This window comes from Portunus trituberculatus, chromosome 44 (assembly GCF_017591435.1).
Source record: "Portunus trituberculatus isolate SZX2019 chromosome 44, ASM1759143v1, whole genome shotgun sequence".
Lineage (NCBI taxonomy): Eukaryota > Metazoa > Arthropoda > Malacostraca > Decapoda > Portunidae > Portunus > Portunus trituberculatus.
In genome coordinates this window covers 273548-296737 of record NC_059298.1, presented here as the reverse complement: position 1 = coordinate 296737, position 23190 = coordinate 273548, and the positions used below count along the sequence as shown (strand labels likewise).

General features: G+C 38.9%; 2 protein-coding genes across 2 annotated transcripts in view; one reads left to right on the top strand and one right to left on the bottom strand.

Annotated features, from left to right (window-relative positions):
* Positions 1-18649, top strand: part of LOC123518624 — a 155883-nt gene extending 137234 nt beyond the window's left edge. Inside the window, exons 3-8 of the mRNA XM_045279531.1 lie at positions 12280-12354; positions 12691-12942; positions 13127-13363; positions 16329-16502; positions 16710-16922; positions 17043-18649. Coding sequence (XP_045135466.1) covers positions 12280-12354; positions 12691-12942; positions 13127-13363; positions 16329-16502; positions 16710-16922; positions 17043-17840 — 1749 coding nt within the window. The 3' untranslated portion in view covers positions 17841-18649. The remainder of the gene's footprint in view (positions 1-12279; positions 12355-12690; positions 12943-13126; positions 13364-16328; positions 16503-16709; positions 16923-17042) is intronic.
* A 1745-nt stretch (positions 18650-20394) lies between these two features.
* Positions 20395-23190, bottom strand: part of LOC123518795 (DNA replication licensing factor mcm2-like) — a 35216-nt gene continuing 32420 nt past the window's right edge. Inside the window, exons 13-16 of the mRNA XM_045279798.1 lie at positions 22350-22524; positions 21904-22079; positions 21259-21414; positions 20395-20672 (exon numbers count right to left, since the gene is read on the bottom strand). Coding sequence (XP_045135733.1) covers positions 20562-20672; positions 21259-21414; positions 21904-22079; positions 22350-22524 — 618 coding nt within the window. The 3' untranslated portion in view covers positions 20395-20561. The remainder of the gene's footprint in view (positions 20673-21258; positions 21415-21903; positions 22080-22349; positions 22525-23190) is intronic.

The following is a 23190-nucleotide window of genomic DNA, read 5'->3' as shown; positions in this document are numbered from 1 at the left end:
CTCTGGCGTCCTGCCCTCGACACGGCAAGGCACGAGTGTGGTGGTGGTGGTGGTGGTGATAGCAGGGATGGTGGTTAGATGTCAGTCTTATGTTTAATACCCAGTGAAATATGAATACAGTGTATAGCAGTGATAGCTCAAGAAAACTCTACAAAATACACCCATTCCATCCTTACCTAAGCGAAATTAACGTAACCTAACCTAACTAAACCCAACCTAACCCAACCTAATCTAACCTAACCCTGACATGATCTAGCCTAACAAAACCTGACTTAAGCAAATTTTACCTAAATTAATTCACCCTAACATGCTGTGAATCTAGTATAACCTTGATCAAAGTAAGGTTCCAAGTAGATGAATTAAGCACTTGGACTGTGTGTGTGTGTGTGTGTGTGTGTGTGTGTGTGTGTGTGTGTGTGTGTGTGTGTGTGTGTGTGTATAGTCACCTCAGCGGGGCGTGGGAAGCAGGCTGTGAAGGAATTTCCATGTGTTTATCTTGCACACCGGCAGCGACGAGTGGTCAAGTTTTAAATATATTTGGAAACTCACTAATGACGCGGCTCCGCGGTGCTCCGTCACTCGAAAAAATTATAAAATACAAGAATCATACAAAATGGCTAAAAACTGGATGCACGATTACCAAACACTACACATTGACAATGGAACTCATCTCTCTCTCTCTCTCTCTCTCTCTCTCTCTAGACAGGAGAAAGTAATAGATAGAACAGAAATAGATTATCACCCTGAGCCAATTTATCTTCTCTCCTTATCTTGATCATGATTCACTCTTCACTCACTCACAGTACACTAACAGTTTGCTAGAATGTACTACAGTAATGCTTCGCGCACTTCTTCCTTCAAAACCAGCTCAGATTCTCCACTGTAGCGAATACTGAGGAAACTTGAACTTGATATGAGGTTGAGTGAAGGAAATGCAATACCGTGATTTTTTTTTTCTTCCTTTCTCTTAACCGAGGATCGACATTTCTTTTTTTGTCATCTTTATTTTTTATGTATTTCCTTTGGCATATTCTGAGTTTCTGCCTCTATAAATAAAATTGCCTGTGCTACTAATGGGCGGAAGCTTAACATCGCATTCCTACAGGTGCGATAGGCCAGAACGGAAAAAAAGAGCATGTTCAGATTTCCCACCCCCTTAGTACATACGTATAGAGGAGAAAAAGGGTGACATGGCGGCAGTGAAGCAGGAAGGTTGTATATCATAGTAAGTTGAGGCAAGTGAGCGGGTCACGGGTTTGTACAAGAGAGAGAGAGAGAGAGAGAGAGAGAGAGAGAGAGAGAGAGAGAGAGAGAGAGAGAGAGAGAGAGAGAGAGAGAGAGAGAGAGAGAGAGAGAGAGAGAGAGAGAGAGAGAGAGAGAGAGAGAGAGAGAGAGAGAGAGAGAGAGAGAGAGAGAGAGAGAGAGAGAGAGAGAGAGAGAGAGATATTACGTGCTAAAGGCATCCAGGGTGGCTTGCTACGACTCCTGGGAAATTACCTGCAGGACAGAAGCCTCAAGGTGGTTGTCAACGGGCAAACATCTGAGTCCCTGCCTGTGGAGGCATCAGTGCCACAGGGTTCAATTCTTGGCCCACTCCTGTGGAATATCTACGTGGATGATCTTCTCCAGCTACTGCCAGGAGTCATGGCCTATGCTGATGACTGCACCCTCTCCTATACCTATCCACGCCAGGACAGTGGGCGGGCTGCTGAGGCCATCAATCAGCAGCTACGAGTGATAGAGGAGTGGGGTGCTCGCTGGCAAGTGACATTCGCGCCGGAGAAGACACAGGCAATGGTTGTCTCTCGGTCCCCAGCCGCCATGGCAGCAATGGCAGGAAAGTTGTCTTTGGCGCTGCTGCTCTCCCACTCCAAGATGACGTCAAGATACTTGGAGTGGAGGTGGATCGAGGGCTGAGGTTTGACAGCCATGTCAAAACCATTGCCAAGAAAGCCTCTCACAGGATCTCCGCTCTCAGAAGGATCGCCAGTTTCCTCGACAGGAAGGGAGACTGCTGCTGTACAAGGCACAGGTGCGGCCCCACCTTGAGTACGCAGCTCTCTCCTGGATGTCCTGTGCCGCCACACACAGAAGGAGACTGGACAGCATCCAACGCCGCGCCATACGGCTAGTAGATGCTGCAATACCACCTCACCCAGAGCCTGAGCGTCCTCTTGATTCACTGGAACACCGCAGAGATGTGGCGGCAATCGTAGTGTTCCATAAGGCACAGGTGCAAAGAGTGCCACATCTGGCAGGGCTGCGTCATCCTCTGAGAGTCACCGCACGGAGCACGAGAACGGTGCTCAATGGTGGTGACGCCGTAGAGGTGCCGCGATCCCACGGGTGTCAGCATCAACGCACCTTCGCAGGACGCGTCTCCAGGATGTGGAACTTGTTCACGGCCGCGGTGCCTCACGTCCAGGAGATGAACACACACAGTGTCAAACTGATGGCACATAAGTGGAGACAGACACTGCCAACTCCTCTGACACTCTTTGTGACGTGACACTCAGTGTAGTGCAGTGCGTGAATAGTGCTAGTGAAGTGAAAAGAATAGTGCTCCATTTACATGCTGACCATCTTGTATATTATCTATTTTTAAGTCTTGTAAATATTGTAGAGAAATAGATTGTAGTACCCTTAGAATAGGTAGCACACGACAGTGCGCCTTTGGGTACATGTTCTTCTGTATAAATTATGTTTAAAGAGAGAGAGAGAGAAAAAAGAGAGAGAGAGAGAGAGAGAGAGAGAGAGAGAGAGAGAGAGAGAGAGAGAGAGAGAGAGAGAGAGAGAGGAGTCTTAACTTCTCTGCTTCTCTGCCTTGATGATCCTGACCTCTCACGTACTGCGGCTGGAGGCATTGTAACGAGTTCTTATTACTACTTGTCTTGTTCTCTCTCTCAAGGGGTATAATGCACACTTTCAGAACAAAAGCACACTAAGTGGCGGATTAGCGATTTATTTACATAAATCATATACATATAAGCCTTTAAATAAACTAAGTTTGCAGTTGCCACATATTGAGTCACCACTGTTCATGAATGTTCTTCAGTCACACAATTTTATAATAGGTCTTATTTATAGACCACCCAATGCGAGCATTGATGATTTTCTTACGTCTTTAGAAAATATTTTGATCACGGTTTCAGATAGTAAATTACCATGTTACCTAATAGGCGATTACAACATAAACTTACTTGCAAATAATGTACATGCTCGCAACTTTACAAATCTATTGTATTCATATATGTATTTTCCATCAATAACTAAACCAATCAGAGTCACCACTGATTCAGCTACTCTCATTGATCACATCTGGACTAATGATATCAACATTCACACTAGTGGAATACTTTATACGAACATCAGTGATCATTTTCCAATATTTAGCTCTTTTTCGATTGCAAATGCCAATTTGAATGATGCCAAATTTACAATAAGCAAGAGACAGTTTTCCAACGACAATATAGAACAATTTCTGTTAGATCTAAATAATTTGGACTGGGAGACAATAGATAACGAGGACATCGATAATCTTTATGACACTTACACTGATGAATTTTTGAAATTGTACAATAAACACTTTCCTATAAATGAGTTCAAAATTAAAGAAAAACATATTAACAAGCCATATATCACTAAAGCTATAAGAAATTCAATAAAAGAACGAAATAGACTCCAAAAATTATTTGTGAAATGGCCTATTACGTATGAACATACCTTCAAAAATACAGAAATACATTGACAACAGTGATAAAAGAGCTAAATCCAATTATTATAAAACTAAGATAAACGATAACATAGGCAATACCAGGAAGACATGGGAGATCATCAATGATTTACTGGGTAAGAATACTCGCCAGACACAGGACTTAATCAGTTTCAAAGATAACAACGCTCCGTATAAACATGAAATCCCGTATTTATTTAATAACTTTTTTACAACATTGCAAATACGATACATAAAGATATGCAACCTTCGCCAACACCATTCACTGATTATCTCCCTGAGCCAACAAATTTTTCGTTTTCATGTCACCAACGTCTGCCCAAGAAATTGAAACTGCAATAAAATCACTTAAAACCACTGCTCCTGGATATGATTCAATAGATATTAAGATTGTAAAGAGATGCAGTCATATCATATCGAAATTCTTGGAACATTTAATAAATCGATCATTTGTTGAGGGTATGTTCCCTAAGAAACTTCAGATTGCTAAAATAATTCCTATATTCAAGAAAGGTGACAAATCATCACATTCTAATTATAGACCAGTTTCCATTCTTCCTTGTTTTAGCAAAATAATTGAAAAATTATGGCCATAAGATTATTAAACTACTTAACCAAGAACTCTCTCCTGATTAACAACCAATATGGATTTAGACCCAATTATAGTATCGAGCTGGCAGTTCAGCAGCTCTGTCAACATATATATGATGCCATAGACAATAAGCTTTACCAAATAACCATTTTCTGTGACCTCACAAAAGCTTTTGACACACTCTCACATTCTATATTATTAAAGAAACTTGAAATTTATGGCATACGGGGCCAACCAAATGACTGGTTCAAAAGTTATTTGAGCAATAGGCAACAATATACTGTTTTTAATAACATTGCATCCACACGATAGAGCATTAGTTTTGGAGTTCCACAAGGTTCTATTCTTGGTCCACTTTTATTTTCAATTTACGTAAATGACATCACGCGCACTAGTAATAAATTGAGTTTCTTACTTTTTGCCGATGATACTAACATCTTTATTAAGGGAATCAATATCAAGGATCTAGAGACAATAGTAAACCAAGAACTAATAAACATATCGCACTGGATGAAAAGCAATAAATTATCGTTAAATGTTAATAAGACCGTTTTTATGATCTCACATTCCACTACGGTCCAGACACCACAAATACACATAAAAATTGATAACCTTTCTTTGAAACAGGTAAATGAAATCAATTTTTTAGGGGTTAATATCGATAGCTCATTAAAATGGAAATCACACATTGAAGAAATCAAAACAAAATTAAGTAAAGTCACTGGGATATTATACAGAATCAGGGAAGATATTCATGCAGACAGCGTAAAACTAATTTATTTTTCATTAGTTTATTTACTGTTGTTCTGAATGGGGAGGTGCATTCAAGACCTTAACGGAAAGCCTCTTTGTAGCACAAAAGAAATTATTACGAGTTATGAATCATCGGCAGCGGTACGACCACACACATCCTATATTCAGTGAACAAAAGGTCCTAAAACTACCAGACATAATACATCTACAGACACTTTTATTTGTATATAGAGCCTTAACTGATTCTCCAGCAGATTGCAAATTTGAAATAATTTCTCGACCTAACAGTAGCAGACAAAACCTTAGAATTCCTTTGTGTAGAACCAGCCACGCTCAGCAAAGCATCACCGTGAGAGGAGCCAGATGCTGGAATCAGCTACCTAACAACTTAAAGAACGCTGTCTCACGAGCCTGCCTAAAAGATACAATAAAAAAAACGCTGTTATCGAAATACAATGACAATGTCTAGACTTTTTTCTTTTTTTCTCTCTCGTTCCTTGTTTCATGTTTACTCCTCAATGCAACAGCCGTATTATATCTATGAATTGTTATTATTATTGTTATTAGTAGTAGTAGTAGTAGTAATATTTTTATTATTTTTGTATTATTATTACTATTATTTATTATTATTACTATTATTATTATTTTTTTATTATTATTATCTTTATTAGTTTCATTATTATTATTATTATAAATATTATTTGTATCATTAATTATTGTTAATGTTACCATTATTATATTGTGACTATTTCTTGTAGTATATTATTTATTATTTCCACTAATACTTTTATTAATCTCATTGTTTTTATTTTTGCGTATATTGTGATTAGTCATTACCGCTATACAGTATTTACTTTATTAATATTATGATTTCTGAAGAACTTTTCATTTATAATGTCGTATATATGTTTCCATATTATATCCAAGATTTTTTCGTTAATGTAAACAGTTAGGGCCCGTCACATGGCACCTCTACATTTAAGTAAGTCAAAATAGGTCCATAAAAGAGGTAACACTCAATGGACCTTGGATGTTACGTAACCCATTGTTATATCTTATATATGTATATGTTTAAGGCCCAATAAATGTATCGGTCTCTCTCTCTCTCTCTCTCTCTCTCTCTCTCTCTCTCTCTCTCTCTCTCTCTCTCTCTCTCTCTATCTATCTATCTATCTATCTATCTATCTCTCTCTCTCTCTCCGACAGAGCAAATTTCCCTTCATGACAACGATGACGATGATCAAAATATAACACACACACACACACACACACACACACACACACACGGCCCGGTAGCTCAGTAGTTAGAGCGCTGGCTTCACAAGCCAGAGGACCGGGGTTCGATTCCCCGGCCGGGTGGAGATATTTGGGTGTGTCTCCTTTCACGTGTAGCCCCTGTTCACCTAGCAGTGAGTAGGTACGGGATGTAAATCGAGGAGTTGTGACCTTGTTGTCCCGGTGTGTGTTGTGTGCCTGGTCTCAGGCCTATCCGAAGATCGGAAATAATGAGCTCTGAGCTCGTTCCGTAGGGTAACGTCTGGCTGTCTCGTCAGAGACTGCAGCAGATCAAACAGTGAATTACACACACACACACACACAATTTTTCTTGAATAAGCAAACAGGGAGAAAGTAGGAAGTCAAGATATCAGAATTTTAGCACGACAGAGAGAGAGAGAGAGAGAGAGAGAGAGAGAGAGAGAGAGAGAGAGAGAGAGAGAGAGAGAGAGGGTGAAATTAGAATGGGTGATAATTGATGTGTTTGTCAGCGATCAGTGGACGCGAGAAAAGAAAAAGATGGTGGGAAAAGAAAGACAATGAGATGGAAGAATGGAAGATGTGAGAAACAGAAACAACTGGAGGAGACTCGTAAAATATAACCCAATCCGTGACTTCAAGGCAGGGTAACAGCGGAAGGAAAAGTGGGTGCGAGAAGGCTGGAAGGAAGGAAGGAAGAGGCGGAGTAGGACACTATTATAGTATACACCCAGGAGGCGGCCGCGTGACGGAGGGAGTTCACAGGGGATCACGAAAGCCGGGCGCCGCAAACACGTCGTGACCGCCACCTGTCGAGCTCGTGAGGCGGAGAGGAGGAGAAGGAGGACACGCGGGATATGCCGGAGATTAAAGGTATCAGGTGCTCACGTGATCAGCTCACTACTTTGTGCAGCCTTTACTGACAGGTTTGTGCTGCTGAGACGGTAATAACATCCACTCAAACGGGAATGATGATGATGGTGATGATGATGATGATAATTATGATGATGATTAAAAACAATAGGTGCACTTGTATTATTATCATTATTAATAGTAGACTTAGTAGTAGTAGTAATAGTAGTAGTAGTAGTAGTAGCAGCAGCAGCAGTAGTAGTAGTAGTAGTAGTAGTAGTAGGAGGAGGAGGAGGAGGAGGAGGAGGAGGAGGAGGAGGAGGAGGAGGAGGAGGAGGAGGAGGAGGAGCAGCAGCAACAGCAGCAGCAGCAGCAGCAGCAGTAGTAGTAGTAGTAGTAGTAGTAGTAGTAGTAGTAGTAGTAGTAGTGGTAGTGGTAGTGGTAGTGGTAGTAGTATAAATATTATAATAGAAGGAGGAGGAGGAGGAATACAAAGGAAGACAAACAGCAACAGACCCTTAGGTCCTTACTAGGCTGTTTGTGGAGACTATCTACTAACTACCAGTGGTAGAGACAGGACAGCAAAGCAGAAGGCTCCTCCCCAACCACCCCTCCCTCCAGCCGAGGCTGGCAGGAAAAAAGGCGAAACCATGTGATATCAAAAAATAACATGGAATTTTAGTAGAGAGTGAAAAGGAAATGTATAATCTACGTCTGACTACTTGTGTTTGTGGGGGAAAGTGTTAACGCTTGGTGAATGTCATGTGGTGTGTGCATTGTGTACGTGGATGCACAGTGTGTATGTCGAATGGGTGGTGCGGGAGCCTTGCCTGGCGCTTTCTAGGGAGGCAGCAGTCAATCAGGCCCCAGCTCCGTTCAATCCACTGAGAAAGCATACTTTCCCTGTAGGGACGCCGTACGCTGATAACCCCTTGCAACATTGATCCCTGGTACTTAGTTCCCGATGATGATCAATGGTTGACAAGGCCCTCTCCAAACACAGCCCGTGAGTAGTAGTAGTGACCGTTCACTCTGGGCTATCTGTGCGTGTATGCAGTGTAGTGTAGTATGTATGTAAACACAGTGTGGAGTCAAAAAGGTGGTGCGGCAGCCTTGCCTGGCGCTTTCAAGAGAGGCAGCAGTCAATCAGGCCCCAGCTCCGTACAACCACTGTAAAAGTGCACTTCCCTTTAAAGGGCGCCGCACACTGTATGGTTACCCCCTGCAGCGGTGACCCTGGTACCTTAAATCCCGATGATGGTCACCTACTGTCAGGGCTCTTGACTATCCACAGCCCTTCACAGATCGAGAGTAAAAGTAGTGACCGTTCACTCCGGGCTATCTGTGTCATGTATGGAGGGTGAGAGTAATTCAAACTAACGGGCAATTTAAACCACGATCAGAGGCCCGGGAGATAAAAGAAAAAGCGCAAGTTATTCGGAAATGAATAGCGACAACCGGGGATTAGATTCAAAGTATTTATCGAGGCGAACTTTGAACGTTTCGATAGTACCTGAGTTGACAACATTTGATGGCAGACCATTCCATATATTAACTATGCGATTAAAGAAAAAGTGTTTGGCTTCATTTGTTACAAAACGCTTACCAACAATTTTAAAACCATTGCTTCTGGTGACATTTGACTGGTCGACTGATACGTATTTTTGAATATTCATATTTGCAAACCCATTAAAATTTTGAAAAGCATGATAATGTCGCCTCTTACTCTCCGTTTCTCAAGAGAAAATAAATTTAATTCCTTTAGGCGTTCCTCGTAGGATTTGTTCCGCAGCCTTGGGATCATTTTTGTTAATCTGCGTTGTATTTTTTCTAATTTTTCAATATCTTTTTTGTAATACGGTGACCAAAACTGAACATTGTATTCGAGATGTGGACGGACGAGTGAGTTATATAATGTTGATATTATTTTCTCAGACTTGAAAGTAAAAGATCGTCCAATGAAACCAACTAATTTATTCGCAGTTTTGACGACTTCAGTACAGTGTTTGCTAGGCTTGAGGTCTGCTGAAACAATGACACCAAGATCTTTTTCTTTGTCCACACTCGTCATTGGGGTATTATTCATCTTGTATGTCGCCTGAGGATTTTATCTATATTGAATTTCATTTGCCACTTGTTTGACCATTCGATGAGAGTATCTAAATCTCTATGCAGAAGTTGTCTTTGGCTTTCTGAGTCTACTCTGTTTGCAATTTTTGTGTCATCTGCGAATTTTGAGAGCTTACAATTTATTCTTTCATCAATGTCGTTAATATATATAATAAAGAGAATAGGTCCCAGAACTGATCCTTGAGGAACGCCACTGCTTACGTTAATCCAGTCTGAAGATTTACCATTGATCACAACTCGCTGTTTATGATCAGACAACCAATCCTCGATCCACGCTGCAATGTCACCAGTTATACCATGCGCTTTTACTTTATTGATAAGACGTTTATGTGGCACTTTGTCAAAAGCCTTTTGGAAGTCAAGATATATGATATCGACCGCTCTGGTGTTGTCGTACAAATTATATATATCATGGAAAAAGTCAAGCAAATTTGTTAAACATGACCGCTTGTTTCTAAATCCATGTTGTGATTCGTTTATTATGTTGTTACTTTCTAAGAATGCAACAACTTTATCCCTCAAAACTGTCTCCATTAGCTTACCTACCACTGAAGTGAGGCTAATTGGTCGATAATTTCTAGTTTGAGACTTGTCACCTTTTTTAAAGATTGGAGTTACGTTTGCGAGTTTCCAGTCATCAGGAACTTTACGAGTGCTTAGTGATTTATTAAAGAGGATAGACAATGGTTTAACAAGTTCGTTCTTTGCCTCTTTTAGTATTCGTGGAGAAGGAGGAGGAGGAGGAGGAGGAGGAGGAGGAGGAATATTCATATAGATTATCTTGATACTAATTACTATGCTGCTCGACTTCATAACTGAGTTGCGGAAATTTATGATGCAATGAAAAGTGTCCTGTTTCTTCTTCCACTTAGGTTCTTTCGAGAGAAACACAAAGTAATACAAGGAAGAACGAACATTATAAAGTGTCCCTGTTGGCCCTTACACGAGGCTGCCTATGATAACCTGCTCTATGTAATCTACAGTAAGAAGAAAAAATTTATGGTAAATGGTAAAAGGAGATCTATGTGACAGGATCATTCATGTATAGTTACTCACACAACACTGTAGTGATCTCTTCATCCTTTCGCCAATCACGGACGCGTCTCTTCTGTGGGGGACATAAAAGTACACTTATCGGTAGCATGTCCAGAAAATTAAACTTGTATGTAAAAATAATGTTCTATATATCAACGTTAAAATTACAGCCACGAATGAAACACACACACACACACACACACACACACACACACACACACACACACACACACACACACACACACATGAGCAATGACTCGCCACACATGCACCTCTCCCCAGTCACTGTCATGAAGTGAGCCCTCTCACCACTATAGGACTCCTCGTACTGCCAGTGTCTGGTGCAAGGTGCACAGCGTGCCATGGCGAGTTGTTTAGCCCAGTGCCATCACAGTTAAGTACACACCCGCCACCAGACTCTATGGAAGGAGTCCTTATCTCCCTATTTTGTGAATGGTAGACATTAATCCCTTACTTATGGCGACCCCTTGCCTAGTGTCGAGCGCTGTAAGTGGACGACTACTAGTGAAGCTTGAGGCCGCAAAGGAAAAGAAGGACCTGCTGCCAGTTCCTTGCCTTGGCCCCAGACCGAACCTGACAGCAATGTATTATTTACAAAATGTCAAAGAATAACCATTGTAGAATGGAAAATAAATTTAATTCAAAATTCAAATAAATTTAATTCAAAATTCTCCCCGACTAGCGGGGCCCAAGGCCGTCACGGCACTCAACAGATTTTGGACGAAAGTTCTCAGATGTCACTTAAATTTTCATCTGAATATAAAATCGTCGATGGTAAATGAAAAATGTATTTGGTTTGAAAATGTACGAGAATCGACTGATAGGTGAGGAAGCTTTGCTCCTGAGTATTTAGGTGTACCTTGAATGCTTCCCGCAAGTGAATATGAGCATGTTTGGATGTGGCTAGATATAAATAGTAATCCAATGGTAGTGACTAGTTAAGGGGAACTTTAGAAGATTATGCATATCTGAATAAGGAAGATCCGTAAACTAAGTTTGCATACAAGAACTGCCACCTACAGAGTGACTTTCCCCCTCCCCTTTTTGATAGATGCTATCATCCTTCTTAAAAAGTAAGAAATGCTGATGGTTAACAATTAAATGATGATGATCAAAATCACTCAAATTAGAATATGCTGGCCATTTGTCAGATATGAATATCCGAATTTTCCGTAACTTCTCTCGAAACGAAGATTCATGTCTTTTTTATTTTCTTGTTTCTTGATAACATAAGAAAAGATAACATTTTTTTTCTATTGTAGACATACAAAAGACAGTCAGACATACAAACAAATGAAAGTAGAACACAGAAGGGCAGAGACGAACATACTAACAGGGACGAACACACACACACACACACACACACACACACACACACACACACACCAATCAATATCAAGATGGTACAGCAATTCCAAAGTATTATTTTATTGCACACCTTCAAAACATTTTCATAAAGTTAAACTGAAAAGTTCAATATAGAAAACTAAAAATCTGTCAATACAATAAAGATAATAAGAATGTATCCACTTTATACCAGCAACTTCCTTGAATATAACTAAAGACGTAATGCAAATTATATATATATATATATATATATATATATATATATATATATATATATATATATATATATATATATATATATATATATATATATATCTTAAATAAATAGCAAAAGAAGAAGAAAATCCCCATGATCTGTGTGTGTGTGTGTGTGTGTTTCAGTTCTGTAATCTATAGAGATGAATGTGGAGATCAAGACATTGTAAGTTGGCCATGATAACCAGACAAATGAGAGACTTGGTGTCAGTGTCCTTTATAGCGGTGTGGTGAGGACAAGGATCACGTCAGTCTTCCATTGGTTTTTTTTTTTTTTACTTTTCTTTTTTTTTTTTCTTTTTTGCAGTGCTGGAACTCTTGCGGAATCCTGCGCCACCACTCCTCGGCATGGTCTTCGATGTGCACTGACCACACTGCCTGCGTACGTACAGTACTGTTTTCTTGATTAACTTTATATGTCAGAGCCTGTGAGTATTGTGTGTGTGTGTGTGTGTGTGTGTGTGTGTGTGTGTGTGTGTGTGTGTGTGTGTATATATATATATATATATATATATATATATATATATATATATATATATATATATATATATATATATATATATATATATATATATATATATATATATATATATATATATATATATATATATATATATATATATATATATATATATATTAGTTATATGAGTTCGTTACACACAAATGCATTCATTGCCCTTCAAATTTCACCAAATTTCAATGTTATCATCAATTTCAGTTCCATGGGTGTCAAGTGGCGTGCAGATTTTATCTAAATAAGGCTCCAGAAGGCACGGGGAGTGACCTTCCGTACACAGGGACGTCTCCTTCACTGACGCCCGCACATCAACCGCCGCCACGAGTCAGTGGCAGAAACCAAGTCACGTGGTCATCCCCTGAGTGGCCAGGAAGCATCGAACCCTCGTCACACAGCGAACTAGTCTATGTCCTCATGGTGCAAGGGGACGGTGGTTGGCGAGAACTGACACAGGTAGGTCATCCACGCAGTTCACGTCGTTTGCAGCCACGCCCTGACTTGTCAATTGATACAGCTTTTATTCTGAATCAACCATGTCATATCACTGGCAGAGTTTGTTGTCAGCACGATATTCAATCATGAACTACTAACTAGACTATCATTTCAATGGTTCATCATGACGTCTGTTCTCTTTCAGACCTCGTCCTCGCGGGCGCGGATACCTGCAAGCGTTGAGGGCGTGGTGCGAGCCAAGCTTCTGGCGGTTAATCAGGAGGGTCTCGTGGCTGCATCTGATGCGCTTCTCCACCTCGATGGTTCTTCAAAGGGATACAGTAACTTCCCAAAAGACCATCTTCACAACTACGAAGACCTACTAGCTCTCGAGAACCGTCATAACAGCGGCAGCAGCTCACAATTACCTTACGGCTATAAGGTAGATTATTCTAGTTGTGCTAGCACATCTCTCCACAAAAGCAGTGTGAGGTATTGCAATGATGAATTTTGTTAACTCGATCTAAGAATTCTCGATAGAAAACAAATGTTGTTCCTTACATATCACATCCGCTTGCTCTTACGAAATACGAAATGGCAGCCTTTGAAATTACAGTTATAAGCATGTGTGTGTGTGTGTGTGTGTGTGTGTGTGTGTGTGTGTGTGTAATTTACAACGGTCGTCTGCTGGTCACCCAGGCAGACTTTACCCTACGGAAAGAACTCAGATCTCACAGACAGATCTTCGGGTAGGACTGAGACCACACCACACACACGGGACAGCGAGGCCACTACCCTTCGAATTATATGATCTTCTGTACCTTGTTGATGCTAGGTGAAAAGGGGCTACATATTTGCCTCGGCGCGCCCGGGACTTTAACCCGAACCTTCTCGGTTGTGAACCGAGTGGGCTATAACAACTATACTATACGCGGTGTGTAGAAGTGCAGTCATCCCAGGTGTAGTTTCCAGGATCCTCCAGGTCATTGAGGCCAATCCAAGTACTCTGCTGAAGCATTCCTAGTTGTAGTTTTACAGGGCCTGGGCTTTATGCTCGTGTGGTCCCGTCTCCATATCTACACTTATCCAATTTTTCTTTAAAACTATGCACACACTTTGCTGACACCACTTCCTCACTCAAACTGTTCCAAGTCTCAACACATCTTTGCGGGAAACTAAATTTGTGTGTGTGTGTTTCACTGTTAGATCTGCTGCAGTCTCTGACGAGACAGCCAGATGTTACCCTACGGTGTGTGTGTAATTCACCTCGGTAGCCTGCTGGCCACCCAGCCAGTCTTCCCCATTACGGAGCGAGCTTAGAGCTCAAAGACCGATCTTCGGGTAGGACTGAGACCACATCACACACAACACACACCGGGAAAGCGAGGCCACAACCCCTCGAGTTACATCCCGTACCTATTTACTGCTAGGTGAACAGGGGCCACACATTAAGAGGCTTGCCCATTTGCCTCGCCGCTTTTCAGTACTCGAACAAGGGCCTCTCGATTGTGAGTCGAACGTGCTAACCAATACACTACGCGGATGTGTGTGTGTGTGTGTGTGCGCACGCACACGCATACACGCCTGGTCTCAGGCCTATCCGAAGATCGGAAATAATGAGCTCTGAGCTCGTTCCGTAGGGTAACGTCTGGCTGTCTCGTCAGAGACTGCAGCAGATCAAACAGTGAATGCACACACACACAAGCGGTGAGGCAAATGGGCAAGCCTTTTAATGTGTAGCCCCTGTTCACTTAGCAGTAAATAGGTACGGGATGTAATTCGAGGGGTTGTGGTCTCACTTTCCCGGTGTGTTGTGTGTGATGTGGTCTAAATCCTACCCGAAGATCGGTCTATGAGCTCTGAGCTCGCTCCGTGTTGGGGAAGACTGGCTGGATGACCAGCAGACGACCGAGGTGAATTACACACACACACACACACACAGAATGCCATACTGGGATTTGATAGTTCAAGTAATTCCATTCTGTATTTCCCTTTTGTTTGCAAGTATAATTTAGTGCAACCTGCTCTCCCTAGGTGGGTTACGCCTCTCCCATTCTTCCTCCCTGGCTCACTGCATATGGTGCATACTAGAATGGTACAGTTCCACATGGCCAAAAGTGATCATTATTGTGTACAATGTGTACAGTCAAACCCTTACAAGAAACAGTTTGCAAATAGTAAACAGTAAAAAAAAAATGTAAAGTAGCTATATTCAATTCAATGGTTCTTAAGTGCTATACTTTTCAAATATAAATGGCAGCTCACCTGCTTCATGAGAGTTTCTTCACTATTGTAGACGTCTCTTTAGAGTATAGATAATATGATATTCTTTCTAAATTTTATCAGATTGCAATTTGCTCTTTAATTTCTTTCCATCTGTGTATTTGAGTTTGTATTGGTAGAGCTTCATACTATCAACTTGTCATATGCACGAGTGTCTTGAGCTGCACTCCTGTCACAGAATGAATATCATGTCTTGAATACCATCACATGGATATCATGACCAATTACTGAATGTTAGTGAATGAGAAGGAAATTTTCACAAAATAAATAAATAAATAAATGAAAAGACACTTTAGCACTCAGCTGACTGATGAAGGTTATCACTGTGGTGTTACTATGTCAACTGACTTGTACAATTCATTCAACTGAGTAAGTGTTGAGCAATGAGCACAATGAGCAGGTGGCAGTTGAAGTGAGCTGTCATGTATGTTTGAAAAAATAACTCTTAACCACTAATTTGCTCTACATTTTTCTTCACTGACACAAATATATGATTTGTGTCACCTATATACTTGAACAAGTCAACTACTGAAAACACAAACTATCTGAGGACAAGGTGCATGAAAACGCTACTTCATCATAGCTGACACGTTCAATTTCATAAAAGTAATGACATACATAATTTTGTAGAGAAAAACATATATTCTTATACTTGTCTATCAAATTTGCCTCAAATAATGATATGATCAGCAGAATACCTAACATTGCATACATTTTTGTACTTGGGTAAATCAGTCTCAGTACTTCACTGATGAAAACATTTAGTTTAGCAACAATCTCATTAGTATATTGTTAGTAAATAAAAGAAATGTGTGAAAAAATATAGACACCCGAGTTATGAGAAATTGATACCTATGGTTTAAGCATACAGGCAGATTATCAAAAGCAATCCATCACACTCTCAAACTTACTTGTCCTTCTTTTACTCTTTCTTCTAACTACCTAGATATTTCAAGGATGACTTCGATCTGCCATATTTAGCCAACTTTACTATTGTCATATTTTATAATTTCTCTCATTTCAAAGATCTGTTTTGAAAAAAGTACTATAAATAAATAAATAAATATGAGTAGTACATGCTGACACTATACTTTACACTAATGCCAAACTTTTTTTTTCCTCAGCTGGAAACAACAGAACAAGCCGAGCTACCACCTACTACAGGAACTCCAAGAGCTGCGAGCAGTGAACTTCTTCCTCAGACTGAGAGCACCACAAGTTCCACAACTCACTCATCCATCACTGCTCACCTCCACTATGACTATGCTACCAGCAACCCTTCCCCACCCACTGCCTCGGTGTGTTGGAATACTTAGTTAAGATCAAGGATTAAATAAATCCAGACCAAAAATAATCATAGAGATCTTTTTCCTAGATTTGAACTTCTAATCAATTAATGGTTCATATTCCTTATAGAAAAAAACTATTTTCAAGAATAATTTTCTCAAAAAATCTTACTATACATGGTACTTTACAATATAATTCAACCTTTCATCTCTTTCTAGATTGATCCCTCCTGGAAGGTGGAGATCTCTGATGTTGAGGTGCAGAATGGTCCACTGGCCGAGGTCAGTGTGTGGTGGTCCCCAAGGGGATCTGGGGGAGTAGAATACCTCCTCTCCTGGGCAGAAGAATCTGGTTTTGTCTCAGGTCACTTGCTGACTGATCAGCTGACTAGTCAGCTCTCCTTGTGGCAAGGTCAAGGCTACTATTTGCAGGTAGGATTAAGTAATAATTCCTTTAACAAATACTTCCTTGTACAAGCTTGTAATTTCCCATGCATTATAAGATTAAATATTACAGCAGCTTAAAAATTGCATAATTTTTTTAATCAACAGGTGGAGCTTGTGGACTCTCAAGGAAACTCTGTACTGAAGAGCTCAGCAACACCAGTAGTCTTCAACCCGACCACCACTCAAGACAGGCAGCCTCCATCTCCCTCCATAGTGACTGCTAGTAGTACATCTGCATCATCTACTACTCCTACCACCACCACTGGTTCCAAATTACCAACTCATGTTGTAACACAAGAAGTGAGCAACAAACCTAAAGTCATGTGGCATACATCTCCTAGGTCTTCCATCTCACATGAAGATCAGTGGGAATTTTTGCAAGACCATACTCAAAATCAATCATCTCCAGGGCCTCATGAGAGATCCCACATTTCCACAGACTTAGAAATCCTGGAAAATCTTGAAATCTTAAATAACTCAATAGAAATAACTACTTTTTCACAAGATATTTCTGGGACAGAAACCCTAACCAGAGATGAGCGAGTGTACCACGTGGTTGTTTGGTGTATTGGAGTGGGTGTTGGTGCCCTGCTGCTACTCACTCTGTGCAGCATGGTCATCTGGATGCTTAACAGATGTCGCAAATCAAAGCAAAAGGAGGAGCTCAGTGAGGAAGAACTGCACACAAAAAGAGGCTCTTTCAGAACATTTACTCCTCAGCAAAATGTCAGAAATCAGACAACCTCTTGGACCTTTGAGAACTTTTGTTCAGTAAATCGAAAATCAAAACTTGAGCCTTCAAGAAGAGATGCAGTGCCAGTAGGGATTGACAATGACTCATTAATGGAGAATTATGTGTTTATGCTGGATGCTCAGTCTGGGGGAACATTTATAAAACACTAGTCAATTAATTTGCTGAACACAAGTCAGGTTGTTGTAAGAATTTAATTTAAATGCATATTAAGATAATACTTTAAAGCTCTTGATCTCAAGATATCTCATCAGTCTAGACTCAAACATTTCTACAAATTCTCACCCAAATTATTATTCCTTTTCATTCATTAATTCACAATGTTATCACCAAGATTATAAATTCTAAAAAGACAGGAAAAAAATCAATGTTTTAATTTCACATATACCAAACTGAAAGATTTAGCATTTTGTGATATATCCTACCAAGATTTGTGGATTTGTGGTTTTAGTTACCAAATTAATGTAATGAAAGGGAAATATTACTCACATTTTCATCTTGCAATACTTGATTCAAACTTCCAGATTCAAGCAAATTTTTTTTTACGAAAAATTCATGTCATTGACTATTGTTGAGTTTCATTAAAAAAAAAAAAAAACTGCATTACCCACCCAGTGAAAAATGGATTATACTAACAACAACCCATACTTTATACAGTGCTACATAAAACTGAGAGTCATTTCAACCAAAGACATTGTAACTTTTTATATATGTATATATATATAACACTGAATGTTGTGTAGTTGTACACGTCCTTTGTTGTTATTAATTTTATATTATTCTATTAATCTAGTACTTTAAGGGAAGCAGAGCATGCTTAGTTTTGCACAAAATTAACAACTTTGCAATTTTGTACACTCGATCATCTCATGGTGCAGGACAGTGGAGCTTCCTCATTTCCCTTAAAATATATAGTAAATATGGAAAGGATTCATTATATATATATATATATATATATATATATATATATATATATATATATATATATATATATATATATATATATATATATATATATATATATATATATATATATATATATATATATATATATATATATATATATATATATATATATATATATATATATCCTATGAAATAAAAAAAATTGGTCCTGACACAGTAACTGCTCTACATTTCATAGTATTAAACTTTTTACCCATAAGGCATTTTTTCTCAGATGTAGTTTCACATTTGAACTGTATATTTGTGGTAATTTCTAGCCATGTGTAGTTAGTTTCATAGTACATACATTACTTTCTGAATTATGTGAAAATCAGAATACATTCAGAAGCAGTGACTTCTGAGTTAATGTAAAATTCAACATACTGATTATCCTTATCAAATAAAGTACCAGTAGTTTTATACACAACATACTGTTAAATTACATGAAACTATGCTGTGATCTGCTCTATCTACAAAGTTAAGTAATTACGTTCACCCCAAAAATATTATTTAGCAAGAAATTCATTTTCATAGAAATTGTTGCACCAGGAAAAGATGCTAACATTACTATCAAAAGAATGTAGAGGGGTGTTTAAGAATCCTTAACCATGTGTCTTTACAGACAACCAGTAACTTTGTCTCATGTACATATATTTTTTTTTCTTTTTACTGATGTTGTCTTAGGCATTATAGTGGTAATTCCTCCATTGTACAACAAGAGGCCTGATATGTATATAAATTGGTTGCTATTTTACAGTGAATTTTTTGTGCTTGCTTGTCTCAGGGCCAACTGTATATAATAAAGAAATTAATCTCCATGATCTGCAGTAGAGTGTAAATATTTTTTATATATATGCTGAATAATCTAAGGTCTTCCAGAATTAGGACCTGTTGTAGTGTAAATAAATATGTATATATATATATATATATATATATATATATATATATATATATATATATATATATATATATATATATATATATATATTGAATAAGAATATTTTCAAAACCTACATGCATTTTTAACTTTCTACTAAAATATTGTAGTACAAAAAATGTCCAGTGTTATTTCACTCAGGAACTAACAATGAGTGACATTCTCTTCTATACATATACATATATGTATACAGAGAAATGGAGAGAAACTGGTATTCAAACAGAGTGGTTGATGAGTGGAACGGTCTCAGTGGTCATGTAGTCAGGGCTGAGTCAAGAGGGAGCTTTAAAAGAAGGTTAGATAAGTTCATGGATGGGAATGATGGATGGAATTAGGTAGCTTTAATCACACAAGAACTGCCACGTGTAGGCCTGGCGGCCTCTTGCAGCTTCCCTCTTTTCTTATGTTCTTATTGGCAAAATGGAGAAACATTTGAGACAGGCTACATACATATATCATAGCCTTTAAAGCATACAAACAAACAAATTGTAAGAGCACACCCAAGTTGAAGATATCATGAAAAATCGAAATGAGTATAACATGTAATGCCTCAAATAGATAACAAATGGGCAATTACACAAATGGAATGAAAACTTTGGAATAGTACTATAAAACAGAGTAGACACATAAGTGGATATAAAAAACAAATATTTGGTTCATGATCTAAAAAGACACAGCTGACAGAGAAGGGTGGAGATGGATAAGAGAGGTCCTTTGTCCTGCACAATGACTAGGTAATTGCTGCTGACCAACATGTTACACTTATTGGTCTGATGACCTGCATTCATTCTTATATCTAATCATCAGGGTATTCACAACAAAGCTTTACAGATTTAATTTATCAAAAAAATCTAAAAAATACATCAAAATCTTTACAGGTAATGGGAAATAACAAAAAAATTGTCGAGATAATCTACAATAATGGTTATGATAAAAATGTACAAAAAAATAATACTATATTACTTCTGCACACATTATTTGAAGCAATCATTTAGAATGCCTGGACAATGGTTTTCCTTACTGGATCATGAGTGAAGTTGTTGCATTTGAAGATGTCACTCTCAAAGAATGGCTGAAGATTCACAATATTTATTTGCCGAGCCTGAAAACAACAAAATAATTCAAATGACTTCATTTTTTCTTTTCCTTAAATGATGACCGAAAAATTTCATGATTTCCAATCCTATCTTTTCTTCATATTATCCAGTGTTCATGAACGCAGTAATTCCAAAAGGTGATCTTTGTAAATTTTTTAAAAATTTAATTCATGGAGCAAAATTGACTTTAACAAAATGAAATTATTATAATAAAAAAAAAATTAATATGGTTGTCAAAACAGTATACTGATTATATGTATGGAGCACAGATAGCTAATTACATACTCAGAGACAAAGCAAGAAATAATCATTTGGCAGCAGGGAACATATAAAATGGGACAATCTTTTGCTCTACACTGATTCGTGACTACAAATACTACAAAATGATGCTTAAAGATAGCACATAACTTGGAAAAAAAAAAAAATAAATAAATAAATAAAAAAAAGAAAAAGAAAAATATATATAAATAAAATTTTTTTTTTTAACCCATTAGCTACATGGTCTGTTTTACTATGTCTTTGAAGTTTAAAAGTTCTACCTAGAATCTCTAACCTTCCTCTGCAAATAACAAATACCAATACAAGTCTTACCCTATCCAGAAGATCCTTTTCTGATACTTGGACAACATCATGGTCAGGGCCATAACGGGAGCGCATGTAAGTAGTCTGTTCATGCACCAGTTGCCGCAACAGGAAGAAGAGCAACTCATTGTTGTCACGTTTGTAGGACAAGTATCTTGCAAAGTTCTGTAGAATATGCCTTGCATTTAGTAAAATGCATCTTGTCATTAGTTAATTAAATACTGTATTTTTCCTATGCTGAAATTATGTTTATCTGAGAAAGTCTATAAAATGTTATGCTTAACACTTGCTCAGCAAATCTACGAGAGTAAAGTTAAAGGTATTAAGAGGAGAGGAAGCCTATTTGTAAGATACTTAAAAGGATATAGTTGAGAATACATGAGTGAAAAGAGTTACTACAGGTTAAGCATTTGAACAAACAAAGAAAAATGTCTCACTAAGGAGAGGTGGAGGCGCTTCTGACAGACAAGACCTAATAGCCATGCTGAGAGAGAGAGAGAGAGAGAGAGAGAGAGAGAGAGAGAGAGAGAGAGAGAGAGAGAGAGAGAGAGAGAGAGAGAGAGAGAGAGAGAGAGAGAGAGAGAGAGAGAGAGAGAGAGAGAGAGAGAGAGAGAGAGCATAAGATGCAAACTTGGCTTGAGTAAAAAATCCAACCTTCTTCATGGTCCGTGTGACTGAGAACTTCTGAGTGTCAATGAAGGACTCCAGCATGACTCTGATAGCCATGTTGACATCATCTTCGTGGACATGATCTCTGAGATGCATGCGGGCGTGAGCCTCAGCCATGCGGATCATGCTTTCAATATGACGCACAGTGATGGGAATACTTCCTGTGAAATTAAAAATGTCTAGTAACTAAAGAATCAATCAACTGCACAAAACCTGCAAACTATAAATTACCCTGCCATTCTATATCATTAAAAAAGTCAGAGCTTTAACCCTTTCATGCCAGATGCTTCCCAAACATGAGTTACTTAGATATGACATAGGCCAGAGAACAGTTACTTATATAATACCTTTGTAGATTTATGGTGTAAATACATTTCTCAATTCTGATTTGAAAATATGCTATCAGATGCAGTCTTATCATGCCAGCTTACCTGTGGACATAGACTCTCGCCTCAGCTCAGAATACATTTTTGCAACCTTGTCCTGGTCCATCTGATGAAGCTTGGGATGAACCTTCTCTCTGGCATATATTATGTATTTCCTTAGCAGGTCCTGAGGGATCTTCTGCACACCAGCCAAATTAGTTCCACCAGTCACTGCACCCTCCTGGTGACAATATGAATGTTATCTGTAACACTCTTACCTAAGAATCACTTAAACCTTAACGTACGGTGATCATTTTGGGACAATTGTAGCGTCATGTGCAGAGAGACGGGGATCGTTCTGGGAATCATGATTTTTCCGCGCTAAACGTTTGAATCTCTCCCTCTCACTATTGTTCCTGGGGCAGGTGGAGGTATCTGGCATCTTTTCTCGCTTGAGCCTTGAGACATTATGTTCTCTCACAATAGGTAATCTTTTCCCATTTCAAGGCAACATCTGGCAACCCCCGTGACCCGGACGGAGGAAACGGTACTACAAGTGATGTTATGTCAGTGTTACTCGGTAATGACATTGAGGACTGAGGAAAATGAAGACTGATTTTTTTATTGAGACAGAAGAAAGTGAAGACTCCAGTAGTGATTCTGATAGTGATCTGGGAGACAGAGACCAACCCTCACAGCAACGTTCATAAACCTTCTCATGTACTCCCCACGAGCAATGCCCTGGTATGTGTCCCCCATGGTTGCCTCTCCAGGGCTGTGCTTGTCGGCCAAGTCACGTGAATCCGATTGCTAATAAGAGTTGCCAGACTCCAATTATTATAGAAATCCACAATACTTGTAATATATGGTTTCTTTTTCTTTTCCTGTTTTGCACATCATTTCATAT